Raw genomic sequence first — 18,805 nt, 5'->3', positions numbered from 1 at the left:
GAGGCGGTGCAGGTGTATCTGTAGCCAAAAAAGCTCTCAATACCCGGAGGTTTTACTTCGTCAGGAGTCATAACGTAAGAAATTCTCTTAGCGCGCAGAATATCAATCCATAATTTGGAAGCTTTAATCATTCTAATTGCTTTTATTTACTATGTATATCAAATATAGATATGGTAAATACAGTGTCTTGTGAAAAGAGTAGAGTTAACGCCATTAAACCCAGATAATCCAGTTTCTTTTTAAAGTTCTCTCCGAAACTAAGAAATAATGGGGTTCTTTATAGTTTCGCGTTTTTAACATGCATACAGATATATTATTCATGCCGAAGTTTATGGCATATAGTAAATGGATCATCGTCTGTGCTGGAAAACCTTGGTCAATATTTTAACAGAAAAATAAGAGCTAGTCGCGTGTGATAGCTTGAAGTGACACCATCCAAGAAAATTTAGTTTATGTGTGTGTATATATATATATATATATATATATATATATATGTGTGTGTGTGTGTGTGTGTGTGTGTGTGTATATAGTATACTTAACATAATTAATATATTAGGCTAATTATCGGTATTTGTGTGTGTATTTATATTTATAAATCAATACAATATTTGAAAAACTAATGTATGTAAATACTAGATTCTGGCAGGAAATACGTTGGCGCAACTAAGAAATTATCTTTAATGAACACACACACACACATATATATCTATCTATATATATATATATATATATATATATATATGTGTGTGTGTGTATATATATATATATATATATATATATACTGTATATATATATATATATATATACTGTATATATATATATATATATATATATATATATATATATATATATATATATACAGTGCACATAAGAAAACTCATGAGCTATTTAAAATCTTATTCACAATAGGCTATTAGCCCAGTTTCGGAATTGTAAACTCAAAAGAAAAACAAAATAAATCTGTGAATTTTTTGGTGGAACTGGAATTCAGCTCCGTGACTCTGTAAGTTGAGTCTTTGGTACTCGAAGGTAGATCCATGGAACTTCAAGTTAATTCCCTGGAACTGGAATAAGTTACATCGGAACAACTTGAATTCCTGTCCTTGAGACTCGAAGTATGAAACCACTGTGCAGCTGTTTTAAGATAAAGGTAAAGGTGTCTGGTTTCAGTTTCATCGGAATAGATACTCACCAGAACGTCAGCCAGGCAAGCCCAAACCCCCACTGTGGTGCCCAACCATAGAAGTATCCTCCCCAGTAAACAGTTTAAACTCACGGTCCCAGGCTGGGATCGATCTGCTGCCATGAAATTACGAGGTGAACACGTCACCACTGTGCTAGCCAGCTATACGCAATCTGTTTAATGTTTTCGAAGAACCTTATCAGCCTAAATTGATTTTATTATGTACCGTGGTGACAGTAACTACTCGTAACTGACAATCGCTAATTGCGGTGGCCTGGTGGTAGCATCATTGCCTGGTGATTGCCAGACTGAGGTTCGAGTCCCGCTCAAACTCCTTGAGATCCTTTGGTCGCTGCAACCTCACCATCCTTGTGAGCTAAGGAGGAGGAGTTTGGGGGAGGCTGTAATTCTATCTGCTGAGTCATCAGCAGCCATTGCCTGGCCCTTCTGAGTCCCAGCTTGGGTAGAGAGGGAGCTTGGGCGCGGATCATATGTAATATGTATTGGTCAGTCTCTAGGGCATTGCCCTTCTTGATAGTGCAAAGTCACTGTCCCTGGCCTCTGCCATTCATGATCGGCCTTTAAACCTTTAAAACCAATATGGTATTTATTTCGAGCATTCGTTGCTCTGCAAGAACGCAAGCAGTGTCTTTGTACTAGACAGTATTCTAGAAGTTTTATTCCAGCTGTGACCAAGTTGTGGAATGATCTTCCTAATCGCGTAGTTGAATCGTTGGAACATCAAAACTTTAAACTTGCAGCAAATGTTTTCATGTTGAATAGGCTGACATAAATCTTTTTTATAGTTTATATATGAAAGATCTGTTTTAATGTTGTTACTGTTCTTAAAATATTTTATTCTAATTGCTCATTACTTCTCATATAGTTTATTTATTTCCTTAATTCTTTTCCTCACTGGGCTATTTTTCCCTGTTGAGGCCCTTGGGCTTATAGCATCTTGCTTTTCCAACTAGGGTTGTAGATTAGCTAGTGTTATTAATAATGTGCGTAATACGCCCGAAAAAAAAACATTATGTAAAATTCAACCGAGTTCACTTTGTACAGAAATAGTTTTTCATTGTATGCCAAAGTCCAAATGAACTTTCTAACATTTGGAAAAAACAAAAAAACTATGACAGGAGGAGACCGAGATTCCATTAAGGAAAGAGAGTTTTTAAATGACAACTAATTTTCTAAAACAGAAATTTTACAATGAACTATTAGGAATTACTATAAACTATATCCATTTTGAATATTTTGGAGCTAACCTGGTCTTGGTACCATCTGCTATTTAATATAAGAAATAATCCCTATTAGATGTACATGAAGGAGATAGATATAAACTAACGTTAGTTCTCAATTATTCTTTTTTTTTTTTAACTAAATAGAGAGACTAGTTGCAGGGGTTAAAGTTCTCTTTGTTAATTAATTAATTATTCTTTTAAAATATTTTATTTCAATTGATCGTTATTTCTCATATCGTTTATTTATTCCCTTATTTCCTTTCCTCAGCAGGTTATTTTTCCCTGTTGGAGCCCTTGGGCTTATAGCATCTTGCTTTTCCAGCTAGTGTTGTAGCTTAGCAAGCAATAATAATAATAATAATAATAATAATAATAACATTAGCTTAGTTAGTAATGATAATAATCACTAATCACTACATTTTATCTTTTTATATAGTTATAATGGTTACATGATAAATAAGTACAATTCGGTATTATTTATATGTATATATATATATATATATATATATATATATACAGTATATATATATATATATATATATATATATATATATATATATACAGTATATGTAAAATATATATGGTAAATACATAGAAACACACACGAACACACACACACACACACACACACACACACACACACATATATATATATATATATATGTGTGTGTGTGTGTGTGTGTGTGTGTTTGTGTGTGTGTAGATACAAAAATCTGCACAATACATTAACATAAAAACTACCGTATGATATTAAAATCTCTATCATTACTATTTGAGTACAGAAGAATATGTATTCGTTTATTAGATAGATTATACCGATACTAAAATATGATAAATTTAGAGTCAATATTCTAAATAATTGAAGGAAACACATTGATTCAACTAAGCTATTTTATGCATAGAAGAATTTCCCCGGCTGGGGGAATGGATTTGAAACTAATAGGTGTTTGTATGTATAAACACACACACACGCACACACACATATATATACATATATATACATATATTTATAAATATATATATATATATATATATATATATATATATATATATATATTTATATATATATATATATATATATATATATATATATATTTATATATATATATACAGTATATTCCCCTTCTGAGTGGGAATACCCTAACGTGGTGAAAGAGTTTGCGTATCGCCATGATCATCAAAGCTGTATTAGTCAGGGCCACATATAGTAGGGTGGTTTTCTGTGAGCGATCAGACTACAGTCTCCTACCATCACCAATCTACAGTGGCCATCGTGGTGATGGAAGTGGCCAAACCCCAGACATTAATAAGAACATGTTGGAGCACTTTGTCTTGCAGTGGACTATAAACGGCTGCATTTATTGTTTTATACATATGTATATATATATATATATATATATATATATATATATATATATATATATGTGTGTGTGTGTATATATGTGTGTGTGTTTGTGTGTGCGTGTGTGTGTATGTGTGTATGTGTTTTTCCCTATCTATTACTGATATCACATCTAATCTGTAAATGAAAAGTAGACAAGATTTCTTTTCTCAATCTGCATTCTCTTCCGTAAAAGATACTTCAAAACACTTAATCTACTTCATTCCTGTATAGGGAAACTATACATGTATAAATAACTTTTGATCCACCTATTTATTCCTAGAAAGATGCCGCATCGTATTCAGATGCTGCAGATCATCGCCTGGATGCTGACGATCAGCAGACTGAGTGATGTTGTCGCCTCTGAAGTTGCATTTTACTATTACGCCCAAAACCGGGAGTCTTTCTGCCCTCCGGTCCAGCACAAGATCACAAACGTAGCGTCGACCATCGGTTGCGCCTCCATCTGCCTGCAACGTCAGTGTCAAGGGTATGCAACGCAAGGTTAGTTGCTTGTTTTTATTTAGGGAATATCCATAGGATCATCAGTAGGAACTGCTGAAAAAAAGAATATATATAATGCTAAGTTAACTTGAATGCTTGCTATCTTGTTATCTCTTTCAGCCAAGAACAATTGACAAACATTGTTCTTCTTCATGTTATTACATCGGATGTCATTATTTTCAGATGGTGAATGTACCATAATGGGAGACATGACAGAGCCATCTGTTGGCGAAAAGGAGATTACGTATCAGCGGGTCAGTTACTTGACGAACATGGAAAACATCGCCCTACTTAAACCCACTGAGAGTGTGGGCTTTTGGACAGAGTAAGTGTTTGAATTGCTTCAGGAGTGAGGATGAATGTACTCTGGCTCTAACAAATATAAGTATATGCTTTGCTTAATTACAGTGAAGTATGGTATAAAGACAAAACTTGAATGCACCATATATGAGGAGGCCTTTCAGGTCTAAGTAGGCTATGTGTTAAAGATGTTTGAGTAGTAATAATAACTACGTTAAGGTGAACACTGGAACATGGAGTGTTTGGAAGCATTTCCCAGTGGAAAGTAGTGTCCAAAATAATGATAAATATAAATATGAACCACAATATCCAAGTAGAATTAAGATTAAGTTGGTGGAACTTGCCGGAAGTGAAGCTCAAAGGATAAAACAGGGCCAAGTCAACTATGAAGATTTGGAGGAAAATCCTAAAAGGCACTTTAAAAAGGAAAATAATGTTTAGTGAAGAGCAGTGAAAAAAGATAAAGAAGATTGACCTAATAGGTAATTAGCAAATAGATTTTAGGGTTAAAGACAAAATTAGAGGGATGCAGTCTGAAGAGAAAAATGCCGACAATTGCCAATGGGGTGAGTATTTAGAGTTGTAGAGAACAGATGACGGGGAAGAAATTGTCGTGTCTGGTAGAATCTTTATTAAAAAGAGATGTGGAAAACAGATGACGGGGAAGAAATTGCTGTGTCTGGTAGAATCCTTTAAAGAACAGAGTTGAAAGTATATGTTACCAAGAACAGACCTGTACCAACCGTGTTTCACACAATTGTACATAATTCCTTTTGTATATATTAGGCTTGTATCTTCGCTCTTCCCTCGCACTAAAACGAACATGAAAATTCATGTCTGGTTTTTCCTCTGTAACATTGTCTGTCTTGTGAACTTGTTATGTCCTGTTGCCTTGAGGTTTTGTATATAAGGAGAGTGTTCTATAACAATATAACTCAGTTGATTGCATCTTGCCTTTGAGTTCACAACCCTTCTCTCGGCTCCGTCACATTGGTGTGGAAGGCAGTGGGAGCGAGTCACTCCGGGGTCACCAATGTGACGGAGCCGAGAGAAGGGTTGTGAACTCAAAGGCAGGATGCAATCAACTGAGTTGTAACGGAGCCGAGAGAAGGGTTGTGAACTCAAAGGCAGGATGCAATCAACTGAGTTATATTGTTATAGAACACTCTCCTTATATACAAAACCTCAAGGCAACAGGACATAACAAGTTCACAAGACAGACAATGTTACAGAGGAAAAACTAGACATGAATTTTCATGTTCGTTTTAGTGCGAGGGAAGAGCGAAGATACAAGCCTAATATATACAAAAGGAATTATGTACAATTGTGTGAAACACGGTTGGTACAGACCTATTGACATGAGGGTAAATGGAAGTTATGGAGGTGGAGCAAGGAAGGTAATAGGCCCTCTGAGAAAGTTCTGAAGGGCAATGGCCATAAGGTCAAACATAATAGTTGAGGCGAACTTCACTTTAAGGAAATTAAGTGCAATATACAATATTCAAGAAAGAACAGATCTGGAAGCTTCTGGCGGGAGTCATTTGACTGGTAAGAAATGGACAAAGTCAAAAGTGAAGAGATACAAAGAAGTAGAAAGGAGCTTAGCTATGGAAAACTAAGTTTTGAACTGGTTTGATTCCAAGTAAAAAATGTTGAATGACCTCAAGTTAAGGGAAAGGTGTTAGGAAGATGATGGCCAGGGAGTCAGATGAACAAGAAAGTCTTGGCCAGGTGTAGGGGTAGAGACAACGTGACGGTGAGTGCTGCCATGTGTCTAAAGTGTTTTCAGCGTCGTTTCAGCCTTGATTCAGCAGTTAAAGGAGTCAGTCAGTGACTTGTTCCTTGATTTCCCTTGTAGACCTCCCCATTTAGGGAAAGAAGTTTAATGGCAAAAAAAAAAGAAGTAAAAATAATAAATAATAACTATGAGTGTGAACCGTAAAAGGAAAGATTTGTGACCGCAGTTTATTTCACAGTCCAGCAGATATGGTGAAAGACATGGCAGTGGATGGCATTGAAAGCAGTACAAACTATTACCACTCCCATCCCATGGTTAGTAAACCTTGGTGGTATGTGGACCTTGGAGAAAATCGAGTGGTGTATGAAGTTCACGTTTTGCCATATGGAAATAATGGAGCACATACCAAGTATTTCGCCACAATTGAGGTATGTTTGCAAATACAAAAGATGAATCAAGGTAATCCGATGTATTGAACCTTTTTTTTTTAAAGAAATTATTGGATTAGGTGAAACTAATGAAGTATGAATTAAATTCTTTTTCCTATATTGGTTTCTTAAAGACTGGCCCAAGGAAGTTCCAGGTATCATTGATCTCAGAGCTAGCTTTCCGTATCGTGTAAGACCCTGATTTCATTTCAGAAACATTTTGTTATGGTATTTCGGTTTAGCTTTTGACCCAATATAGTTATTCCATTATTAGAAGTGATTGTTCAATAACCAATTGTAGTTAAGATTGTACAATTGACCCTTTTACCCCCAAGGTATGTTGAACTTTCAAGCACATTTTGCTATATCTTTTTTTTTTTTTTTTTTAAATTGCTCTAACAGCCTTAATTTTTGTCATAGAGAGGTCAGGTTGATCTCATTCTTTTGGAAAATGCCTGAAGTTTCTCATAAAGTTATCAAAAATATGCAAACACATGTAAATAGTGTTTTGCAAGAACGTACCGGTACGTCCATTGGGGGTGAAAGGGTTGAGATCTCACGTATCAGGAAATGGGAAGTGAGCTCGGAAAGACCAACAGACTGTTGGTAGCTTTGGATAGAGGCGGAACCGTTTAACTTATCAATGTTTTGTTCTGTTTGACACTGACCACACCTGTTTCTTCAGTTTATTTCAGACTAAGAAGAAAAGATTCAGAGTAACAAATATTACGAGCTGTGAAATCACATAGTTGTGTCAAGACTTAGACTTGGAAGTGTATTTGCCCTGAATAGATAATCTTCACTTTTCCATATGTTTTCCCTTACTGTGTTGTTAAGTCTACTGGGTATGATGTTACAATAATAGTTCTATAATAATGAAATGCAGCAAAATTGTATGACATGACAGCCGTGAGATAGAAGGTGGGGTTAGAGGAAAGACCAGCAAACGGTTGCATAGGCCTACATGATATGACATTAAGTGAAACCAATTAACTTCTAATCTTTGGTCTGTCTGACACCGACTACATCTTCCCATTTTAGATTCGGGTTGGCCAGGAATTACCTTCAATGGCAGGAGACTTTTCCATGTGGCCGTTACTCGCCTACTACCCAGGACCTGCCCCTATGGCCAACGCCTACCTGGAGTTCTCACCTAACGACTCATATCCCCTGTGTGGACGATACGTTAGCATCCAGAAAACAGGATTTGTGAACGGCGTTTTTTACGTCTTCAGTGAGGTCAAGGTTTTCAGTCTGGAAAAGGCTTCGGACTTCTAGGAGAGGAGGATTACGTGCTCTTCTGGATTGTGATTTGCTTGAAGGAGTTGTAGGTAAAGGGGTTGGAATGGAAAATGAGTGCTTTTGGAAATAAGAGAAAATGCGGGTTGAAAGAAAACAGATGTGATAAAGAAAGATTCCGGTTGAATCTTGCAGGAATGAAACTTGTTTCATTCACGTTGTTATTGCGAGATTTAAAAGAGACCATTAGAAGATAGATAGAAGCTTTTGGAATCATTCTTTTGGACTAGAAATGGCAACATTTGTTGTTGTTGTTGATGTTGTTATGTATATATATATATATATATATATATATATATATATATATATATGTGTGTGTGTGTGTGTGTGTGTATGTATATATATGTATATATATACATACATATATATATATATATATATATATATATATATATATTTATATATATATTTATATATATATATATATATATATATATATATATATATATATATATATATATATATATATATATATGTAACATTTTGAGAATATTATTATCTAACCCAATACATAAAATCAGTTTTTAATAGACTATCAAATGCAGAATGTAAAGTTATCATTATTGGTTAAAAAGTACCGAGTGAATTGTGTTGATGTTGCAAATATTAATCCTTTAGAAATAACTTTGCACCTGTGTTTACTTAATAGCTTCTAGAAAAGTCACGCACCGTCAATTAAGCATTTAGAAAATAGCACATTGTTAATGTACGTCTGGATTAATCCTATCTTCCTCCAGCTTTGCAATAACCAGTGTTTGAACACGCATAGGCATGGGAAAGGCATTAGAAAGATCACGTGACAAAGTTTTCCTTCATGATGACCTTAACCGAATATTGATTTTGACTTTGAACAAACTCATGACTAATGAACGGATGTATAGTTTTCAGTTATATTAACTTGTAGCTTAGCTAGTAATAATAATAATAATAATAATAATAATATGTCTACATTGTGTTTATTTGTTATTTTTTCTCTAAAATAAGTAATGATTGTTGCATATCCTAGAACTTAGTTAAGATTAATGGTGGCCTATTGGAAACATCCCTGCATGGCGTTCTTCCGGACTGGGGTTCGAGTCCCCCTCATGATCGATAGTTTCTTGCAGTGTCTGCAACCTCACTGTCTTTGTGATCTAAGGAAGGGGGGGGGGTGAAGTGTGGGAGCTTATTAATCTACTTGTTGAGTCATCAGCAGCTATTGCCTGACTCTCCCTGGTCCTAGCTTGGGTGGAGAGGAGTCTTGGGCCAAGGCCGTCTCGAATACACGGCCTTGCTTGGGCGCTGATCATATGTAAGCTATATATGGTCAGTCTCCAGGGCATTGTCCTGCTAGCTAGGGCAATGTCACTGTCCCTTGCATCTGCCATTCATGAGTGGCCTTTAAACCTTTAAATAGTTATTCTTCTCGCTTAAGTATTTCGGCAATCGCGATGACGTCATTATGACTTGACTTAATTTCCATAAAACAAAGCTAAAAGTTACCAGCAAAAGGATGGTTTGTTCATTAAGCGACTTATTACTCCAGTTACGCTATTGTATCATCTCTTAAAGGTTTAAAGGCCGCTCATGAATGCCATAGGCAAGGAACAGTGACATTGCCCAAACTAGCACGATAATGCCCTAGAGACTGACCATATAGCCATAGGATCAGCGTCGAAGCCCCCTCTCCACTCAAGCTAGGACCATGGAGGGACAGGCAGTGGCTGCTGATGACACAGCAGGTAGACCTATAGGATCTCCCATCATTAGCTCAAAAGAATGGTAAGGTTGCAGGCTCTTTCACTATTTAGAAGTAAAAGCGTCCACTATTCTTGCAAATCCAAAGGATCCCTTGTCGAACCTTTGGAAGGTAAGTTCTATAGAAGATAATAAACTTAATTAATAATAATACTATACGGAAATGGATTATAACTACGATATATGTTTAGAATACAAAGTTGGTCGTTTACGTACTATTTCAGAACGTCTTTTCATTTTGTATAAAATTTTGAATAGGAAGTTCAAGTATAAAATTTTGAATAGGAAGTTCATAGAGGATTTTTGGATTCAATTGCTTAAACCAGTCTGGACTGTATTTTGAAATTATAAAAAAAAAAAAAAATCACTTATCAAAGTGAAAAGATTATCTAAATGAAAAGTCGATGTATATCTTAAATTGTATAAAGTATTTAAACATAAATCAGTACTTATTTTCTCTGAGTTTAGACGATGGTGAGTTTTCGCCGAAACTCTTTTACTTGAATGTTGAAAAAATAAAGGTTTTAGAAGCGAATCTTCGTTTCATTGTTTCAATCTCGAAATATCATGTGGAAATCACCTCTATATCCACCTCAACTCATGAGACTGTAGGGAAATTTGAAAATCCGTTGTTGTTTATATGATGAATACGAACAATCAATCAACCTATCAATCTATCTAAATATCTATCTATTTATTTTCCATTGTATCTACCTACCTACCTGTAATTATATATATATATATATATATATATATATATATATATATATATATATATATATATGTGTGTGTGTGTGTGTGTGTGTGTGTCTTTATGTATATTCATATATACAAATAGATGGATAGATATGAATAAATCTACAATGTGTATATAATTAGGTGTGGATAAATAAAGTGTATATATATATTTATATATATATATATATATATATATATATATATATATATATGTGTGTGTGTGTGTGTGTATGTATGTATGTATGTATTAAAACACGTACGCATACATACATGAACATATATGTAGACAATGTACACTTATATATTGTATATGTGTATTTAAGTTTAAATACGCATAGATTTACGGAAATAACATGCTATATGATTAACCATTAAAAATACTAAGGGTCTCTCTCTCTCTCTCTCTCTCTCTCTCTCTCTCTCTCTCTCTCTCTCTCTCTCTCTCTCTCTCTCTCTCTCTCTCTCATCTGACGTGAGTCGTATCTATTCAAGAAGGCAAAGGGACTAATCAGTGGTGTCTCTTAACAATAGTGATGAGAACAGAAATGGACGACGAACTATCGTTTTAACTTATGTAAATCTTCCATTATTGCCTATTTTGTTGCTCAAACTGGATCATTAACAAACAACAAATAGTACATATGTAATAATCTGATGTATATGAACATATCAATAAATTAATCAATACACAGGTTAATAGATAACTAATGAAATACCTTATTCAATTAATGCCTACTACTACTACTACTACTACTACTACTACTACTACTAATAATAATAATAATAATAGAGAGTTATGGGGTCTTTTGACTGACCAGATAGTAGTACATTGGATCCTTCTCTCTGGTTACGGTTCATTTTCCTTTTGCCTACACACATACACACACACACACCGAATAGTCTGGCCTATTCACATATTCTCCTCTGCCTCATATACCTGACAACACTGAGATTACCAAACAATTCTTCTTACTGCACTGTAATTGTTCAGTGGCCACTTTCCTCTTTGTAAGGGTAGAAGAGACTTCAGCTATGGTAAGCAGCTCTTGTAGGAGAAGGACACTCCAAAATCAAACCATTGTTCTCTAATCTTGGGTAGTGCCATAACATCTGTACCATGGTCTTCCACTGTCTTGGGTTAGAGTTCTCTGGCTGGAGGGTGCACTCTTCCTCTTGTTTTGTTAAAGTTTTTATAGTTTATATAGGAGATATCTATTTTAATGTTGTTGGTCTTCTTAAAATATTTTATTTTTCTTCGTTTCCTTTCCTCACTGAGCTATTTTCCCTGTTGAAGCCCCTGGGGTTATAGCATCCTGCTTTTCCAACTAGCGTTGTAGCTTAGCAGATAATAATAATAATAATAATAATAATAATAATAATAGTGAATTAAGGAGGATATGGGTATGTTAGTTGAGACAGTGCCCATAATAACTGGAATGGGGATTAAGGGAGCCTATATGTCTACCTGCTGAATCACCAGGAGCCATTGCCTGGCCCTCCACGGTCCTAGCTCGGGTGGAGAGAGGGTTTGGGCGCTGATCATATGCATATATGGGCAATCTCTAGGACATTGTCCTGCTTGCTAGGGCAGTGTCACTGTCCCTTACCTCAGCCATTCACGAGCGGCCTTTAAATCTTAAAATTCTGTGCACGATACTAAACTCATTAAAAATTAATTTAAAAAGGTTGGAAGAGCCGAATTAGCTCCAGGAATTATGCAGAGGAGCGTGTAAATATCTCTCTCTCTCTCTCTCTCTCTCTCTCTCTCTCTCTCTCTCTCTCTCTCTCTCTCTCTCTCTCTCTCTCTCTCAGTAAGGAATGCATGATGCTTGAAAGGCCTATCACTTCGCCTAATGTTGCAGGGATAATGGTATGGTCTTTTTGTTGGGTGGGGTTGTGGTGCCAATATCATACATGCGGTCCCGAGACTATATAATAAGCTCTCACGAAACATTCGAATGATTGAAGAGATTAAGGCTTTCAAGAGGAAACTGAAGCGTTTCTTATTTCATGAGTCTTTTGACGGTGACGATTTAACAGTAAATAAAGAATACGAGACATGAAACTTTAAATACTCTAAACGAATAAGGTAAAACGACAATGGATGTTCTGTAGAGAGTGGAGTTCCCCTGCTGTATGGGACACGGAAAAGCAGCAATCAAAGTAAATTAAAGTAAGTAAATGAATATTATATATCGAGGGTAAAGTAATACATTTCTCAGGAAGTAAGACGTGACCCGGAACCCCATAGTATAAACCAGTGATATAATTATAAAAGTTACCTTATGGAATATAAGGTAACTTATAGAACTACTTATACTAAAAAATGACATAAGGTAACATAGTCCTAATTATGTCCAAAACTGCATAAGATAATTTATAGGTCTACTTGCGCTCAAAATGACACAAGGTAACCTATAAGCATACCTTCGCTCAAAACGACATAAGGCAACTTATAGGCTTATTTGCGCTCAAAATGACAACAAACGTGAAATATAGAACGGGTTTCATGACTTGTTAGCCCAAGTCGGGGCCATTCACCGTAAGTAAGCAATTAGCAAACTCAATTGAAGTGCACTCGATGTTCGAAATATAGCATTCAGTGGTGTCAGTTGAGGAATGGATATGTGCATCCAGGTCTTGGATTTAGCGATTGAAGTCTCATGTATATTAATATTTCTTTTTAGATATTTTCCTGTGTATTCATTTACGGAATTTCAAGCAGAAAGTCCCGAATATTTGTTGAGTTTAGAATGTGAAGATCATTTCCAAGTTTTTCTCCGCATTATTGATGTAGCCCCTTCCACCCATAGGATTTTCCTCTGAAAATAGTTGTATCTTTTTCATCTCCATGCTAAGTTATTCTCTCGCTCATATCTTATTTTCTTTGCTGTTTATCTATCTCCTATTAACTGGCTCTCTCTTTCTCTCTCTCTCTCTCTCTCTCTCTCTCTCTCTCTCTCTCTCTCTCTCTCTCTCTCATAGTAAGGAATGCATGATGCTTGATAGGCCTATCACTTGGTCTAATGTTGCAGGGATGATGTTTTAAAATATTTATTGTGTTAAACCCCAATTAAGCATTGCTTACTAAAAATCGGTTGGAGGCCACCTCTGAAATGCTGAATATTTTGTAGAATATTAAGAAATACTTCTGGACTACTTTACTACGCGGAAGACTACTTTTCCTCCCGATGAGTCTTGCGGAAAAGCGAGGCGCAGTGTTACGAGTTTCCTTACCAGTTAACAAAACAACAACAGACGTTCATTTTCATCTTCCCTACAGTTGTGAGTATCTGAGGTTTAGATTCTAGTAGTTTGTTAATATTATAGTTGATAAGTATCCTGAAATACTAAATATCAATGAATCATGTTAATTTAAGACTGCCCCCTGACGAATTGACATGTTACCAGTCGTGTAAAAAATGTCGGCTTATAACTACTAAGTCGTATTTTCAGTATTTACAAACCTACACTCACCTACATCCTGTAAACACTCATTGTGAATAAATATACATGCATTGCAGCGAGTAAATCATACACAAGCTTAAAAACTGCTCTAATATACTAGGATTGAAGTTTTCAAGTCGGCCACGATATACTTAGTTACTTGGTGAGACAAATCTAACGGGCCACATTATCAAGTCTCGTAGGCTGTAATATAGAAAATGTTTTAAAGGAGGCCATACTTTATTTCATAGGCTAGCTAGAAGGAAAGTAATAGCCACAGGTTAACCTTAATCTACAACTATCGTACTTAAAAACAATAAGCAATATATGTCAACGCATATACAGATTTATGACATGTTGCAGAAGGCGTCTGACATAGGTTGATTATCGGCGTCGTGTGACGTTCTTTCTCTCTCTTTTTTTTTCTTTAATGTAGACGCATCCATAGTTCATTGCAGGCCTATAGTTGCTGATTATGTAATATACTAAGTCCGTGTAGCAGGTGTAGTATACAGTATCCCTGTAGAACAGTGTTTCCCAACCCTGGGGTAAATGACCCCAGTGGGGTAATGGACCCGTATTTTTGAGGTAATCAAGATGTTCTGAAATTGAGTTATTCACATTCCCATAATTATTGCCATAATTTATACACAAAATCTGCAATAATTTTTCTATAGGAAAACTCAATAATTTGAACACAACCCTCACACTTTAGTGTGAGGGTTGTGTTAAAATTATTGAGCAAATATAAAGTGATTACTAAATAATATCTATTAATATTGTTACATTGAATATTCTGCACTGATGATGGTTCATTTTGATGTCCATTAAAATGGAAAAGTTTGCATTTGTTTTGGATCCTTAACTATAAGCAGCCAATTGCGGGCTACATGATCCATACAGTTCATCAGGTGGCTGCAAAAAAACATCCTGTGTTACCGGGTTTATGTTCAATGGGGTAATTGATTAGATTAGTTGGAAATAAAATTTTGGGGTAATCATTTATAAAAGGTTGGGAAACACTGCTTTAGAATAAAATTTCATCAAATGACACTTTTTTTTTATTTGCTTTCATTGATGCAAAGTTAAGGTTAGGTTGTAGATTGAGTGTTTTATAATTGCAGAACATGTGTAATTTATGAAAGTCCGAGATTATACATCTAGACAGGACCTTGTCAAAGGCTACCACTCCTTCGAGAGGCCATGATTTTACTAATGTTGGCCCAAACACGCACCTCTCGAAGAAGAAGAAGAAGAAAAAAAGGATATTTCTTAGAGAATATGAGTAGAGCATTTTTTCTGATTATATCCTTGTATGGTATGGGTAAAATTATATATGACTTAATAAACCTAAGACAATACTGATCACCCACCACTTTGAATCTAACATCCTATCTTAAGTTTTAAGCATAGGTTCTATTTCAAATGCGCGACATTAACCTTTTCTAGAAGTTATATTAGCAGTATTATATATATATATATATATATATATATATATATATATATATATATATATATATATATATATATATATATATGTATATACACATTAAATGGAGAGCCTAACCATAACCTCCAATTTTATAGGCCTATGTGTAAAGTCTTTAGATTAGTCATAATCCACAGATGATATATGCAGCCGGGTGTTTAATGACAATAATAAATATTACATTATGTATTAAATTTAAATGGAAAGTTGCACGATGAATAATAACAGACCAATAATTGATCAACTGTTACAGTAACATTGAACACAACGAAATACCTGAGATAGTTTGTATACTTAACTGTCTAACGATTGTTATTCTCCGAAGTAATATTCATATAACTTAAGCTAATTATTGCTGTAATAGTTCTTAACTGCTTTTGCTGTTAACTATCATAATTATTGTTTACTTCCTGTATATACCATTTCTCAGTATTCAGTACTGAACTGTATCTTGTACCGAAGAGTAATTTTAGCAAATTGATCAGGCGCCGTGGCAATAGGTGGTGGTGATCAATCCCACAAGATTTTTATATTTAGGCTTTCCGGTCTTCCCCGTTACTCTATTTGCTGTCTTCCATTAACTGGTATGGCACTCCCCTTAGTTTGCTAAATAATTTTGTGTAGGCGCAAGTGAAACATTGGTTTGCTGAACTGGTGAGTAGGCCTACTTTGGTGTGTGAGATTGGGCAATCTTGAATTGATAGGTGCATGACAAGCAGGAACCGTATGCCCAAAAGCTCAAAACACCAAGATGGCATCCATATTAGATAGGGACATAATTTTATTTTATATTATGTTAAATAAGTATAGTGATGTCAAAATTTATAAGCAATGTTTTCTAGAAAAACGTTTTTGAGTGACTTATACGCCTTGGGACCCCTGACAAACTAGTTTGTGCTAGATTTTGATTTTATGGCAAGATGTTTCTTTCATTATAATTCAAATGATTATAACATTAGACCAGATGACGCCCGTGCAAGGGAGGCGTGTAGAGAAGGACCAACCACTATTTTGAATCTGGTTATGAGAAGGACTTCTATCATGAGTAGGCTACATGGATTCCTTAGTGGAATAGATGGACCTTGTTATTGGAAAACGAATGTATACACTACTATTTGGTAATCTCTATCCTATCCGTTTCTGCATCCCGTATGCATGAATATAATCTACGGCTATATATATATATATGTGTATATATATATATATATATATATATATATATATATATATATATATATATATATATATATATATATAGAGCAAGAGATTATATTTATGCATATATATATATATATATATATATATATATATATATATATATATATATATATATATATATATATAAAATAAATACGCCCTTTTGCGTGTGGCGCGCTTGTGTAGTAAATAAATACTTTCTTTACAAACAAATGCACGCATCATATAATTTCCCATTCGTTATCTTAAGCTCTTATCTATTTCTGACCATGGGCATCAGCCACCCGTTGAGATACTATCTCTAGAGTTATTGAATCCTTTGACTGGCCAGACAATACTACATTAGATCCGTCTCCCTGGTCACGGTTATTTTTTTCTGTGCCTACACACACTGAATAGTTTAGTCTGCCTTATTCTTTTTTCACATTCTCCTCTGTCCTCATACACCTGAAAACACTGAGTTGCTGATTCTTTGCTCAAGGGGTTAATTACTGCAATTTAATTAATCAGTGGTTACTTTCCTCTTGGTAAGCTAGAAGAGACTAGCTATGGCAAGCAGCTCTTCTCGGAAAATGACTCTCCAAAATCAAACCATTGTTCTCAAGTCCTTGGTAGTGCCATAGCCTCAGTACCATGGTCTTTCACTATCTTGAGTTAGAGTTCTCTTGCTTGAGGGTACAGTTGAGCACGCTGTTCTACATTGTTTCTCATCCTCTTGTTTTATGATGTTTTTATAGTTTATATATGATAGATCTAATTTAATGTTGTTTATGATCTTGAAATATTTTGTTTTGATAGTCAGTACTCCTCTTGTAGTTTATTTATTTCCTTGTTTCCTTGCGTCACTGGGCTATTTTTCCTTGTTGAAACCCTTGAGCTTATAGCATCATGATTTTCCAATTAGGGTTGTAGCTTACCTAATAATAATAATAATAATAATAATAATAATAATAATGGATATTTGGAGAACCAACTGTTCATGAGTATTCATAGCCCCCCCCCCCCCCATGTAACTGCCATGGTGGGGGGTCCCAGTGGGATTTTGGATGGGGAAAGCCAGAAAAAAAGTTATTTGCAGTCATAATAATGGTCAGCAATTCATAATAAACATATGATAACCAGTTGGGAAAATATATGATTCGTGTAAACGTTTAATTACAATATCATAGTAAACGAGACGGAACCGCCAAGAAATTTAGGCGAGGAAGAGAAACAAACCAAAAAAGAAGAGGTCTTATAATTGGTGGGTGGAGCTAAAGTTGAACCGTTTGTGTCTGTCCTGATTAATTGCAATATACCCAGACCGTGAGTGGAACTCCACAGCACCCCAAGACTTCCTTTTGGGAAACTTAGTCAAACTAACGGTAATTTATAAGAATCCCGAGGTAGATTGTCATGATTAGATATAATATGGATAGGTTTTAAATTTTTGGAAAAGCATTTACGAGGTTTTTAATGGGAAAATGAATAGGGCACCATAACTGTTGCAATTTCTTATTTGCTTGTCTTTAGGGTACTAAATATAAGGAATATACAGTAAGAAGTTATTGTCTTTATTACCTGAATTATAGTTAGTGATTTTGACATTTAATCGTTAAACCTGTGCTTATTTCCTCAAGTGGCAATTGTACCATTGCTTTTTTTTTTGCTCTGTTAAACTTTAGCTTGTTAAGAACAGGACTAGCACAAACTGGGGAATAAGAAAAGGCCACAGAAGTCATTTTTTTTCAAATGTAAACTTTTATTTATTACTTATATATAGTTGATTTGCTATTCACTCATGTCCATTCCTCACTGGGCTCCTTTCACTGATGTGATAGAGGCCTGGACTTGTATTCTTCTTTTCCAACCAAGGTTGCTGCTATAATTACCAAGCACTCGGGCACATTATTCTACCATTTCTCTTCCTCTTGTTTTGTTAGCTTTTTTATAGTTTATATGGGAAATGTTTATTTCAATGTTGTTACTCTTAAAAATATTTTAATTTTCCTCGTTTCCTTTCCTCACTAGGCAATTTTCCCTGTTGGAGCCCCTGGGCTTATAGCATTCTGCTTTACAAACTAGGGTTATAGCTTAGCAAGCAATGATATATATATATATATATATATATATATATATAT

General features: G+C 35.0%; 1 protein-coding gene across 1 annotated transcript; it reads left to right on the top strand.

Moving 5' to 3' along the window:
- LOC137637947 (uncharacterized) lies at positions 1 to 8,325 on the top strand. Its single transcript, XM_068370051.1, has 5 exons — positions 1 to 74; positions 4,092 to 4,312; positions 4,496 to 4,637; positions 6,589 to 6,778; positions 7,820 to 8,325. Exons 2-5 carry the CDS (start codon positions 4,096 to 4,098, stop codon positions 8,054 to 8,056), a joined length of 786 nt encoding a protein of 261 aa, XP_068226152.1. The 5' UTR covers positions 1 to 74; positions 4,092 to 4,095; the 3' UTR covers positions 8,057 to 8,325.
- The last annotated feature ends 10,480 nt before the right edge of the window (positions 8,326 to 18,805 follow it).

This window comes from Palaemon carinicauda, chromosome 3 (assembly GCF_036898095.1).
Source record: "Palaemon carinicauda isolate YSFRI2023 chromosome 3, ASM3689809v2, whole genome shotgun sequence".
Classification (NCBI taxonomy): Eukaryota; Metazoa; Arthropoda; class Malacostraca; order Decapoda; family Palaemonidae; genus Palaemon; species Palaemon carinicauda.
This window is presented reverse-complemented; position numbering and strand designations above follow the sequence as displayed.

Coding starts and splice junctions, on each gene's coding strand:
- LOC137637947 (XM_068370051.1), top strand. CDS start 4,096: ATGCCGCATCGTATTCAGATGCTGCAGATCATCGCCTGGATGCTGACG. Junction 4,313..4,495: donor TCAAGGGTATGCAACGCAAG/GTTAGTTGCTTG, acceptor CATTATTTTCAG/ATGGTGAATGTACCATAATG. Junction 4,638..6,588: donor AGTGTGGGCTTTTGGACAGA/GTAAGTGTTTGA, acceptor TTTATTTCACAG/TCCAGCAGATATGGTGAAAG.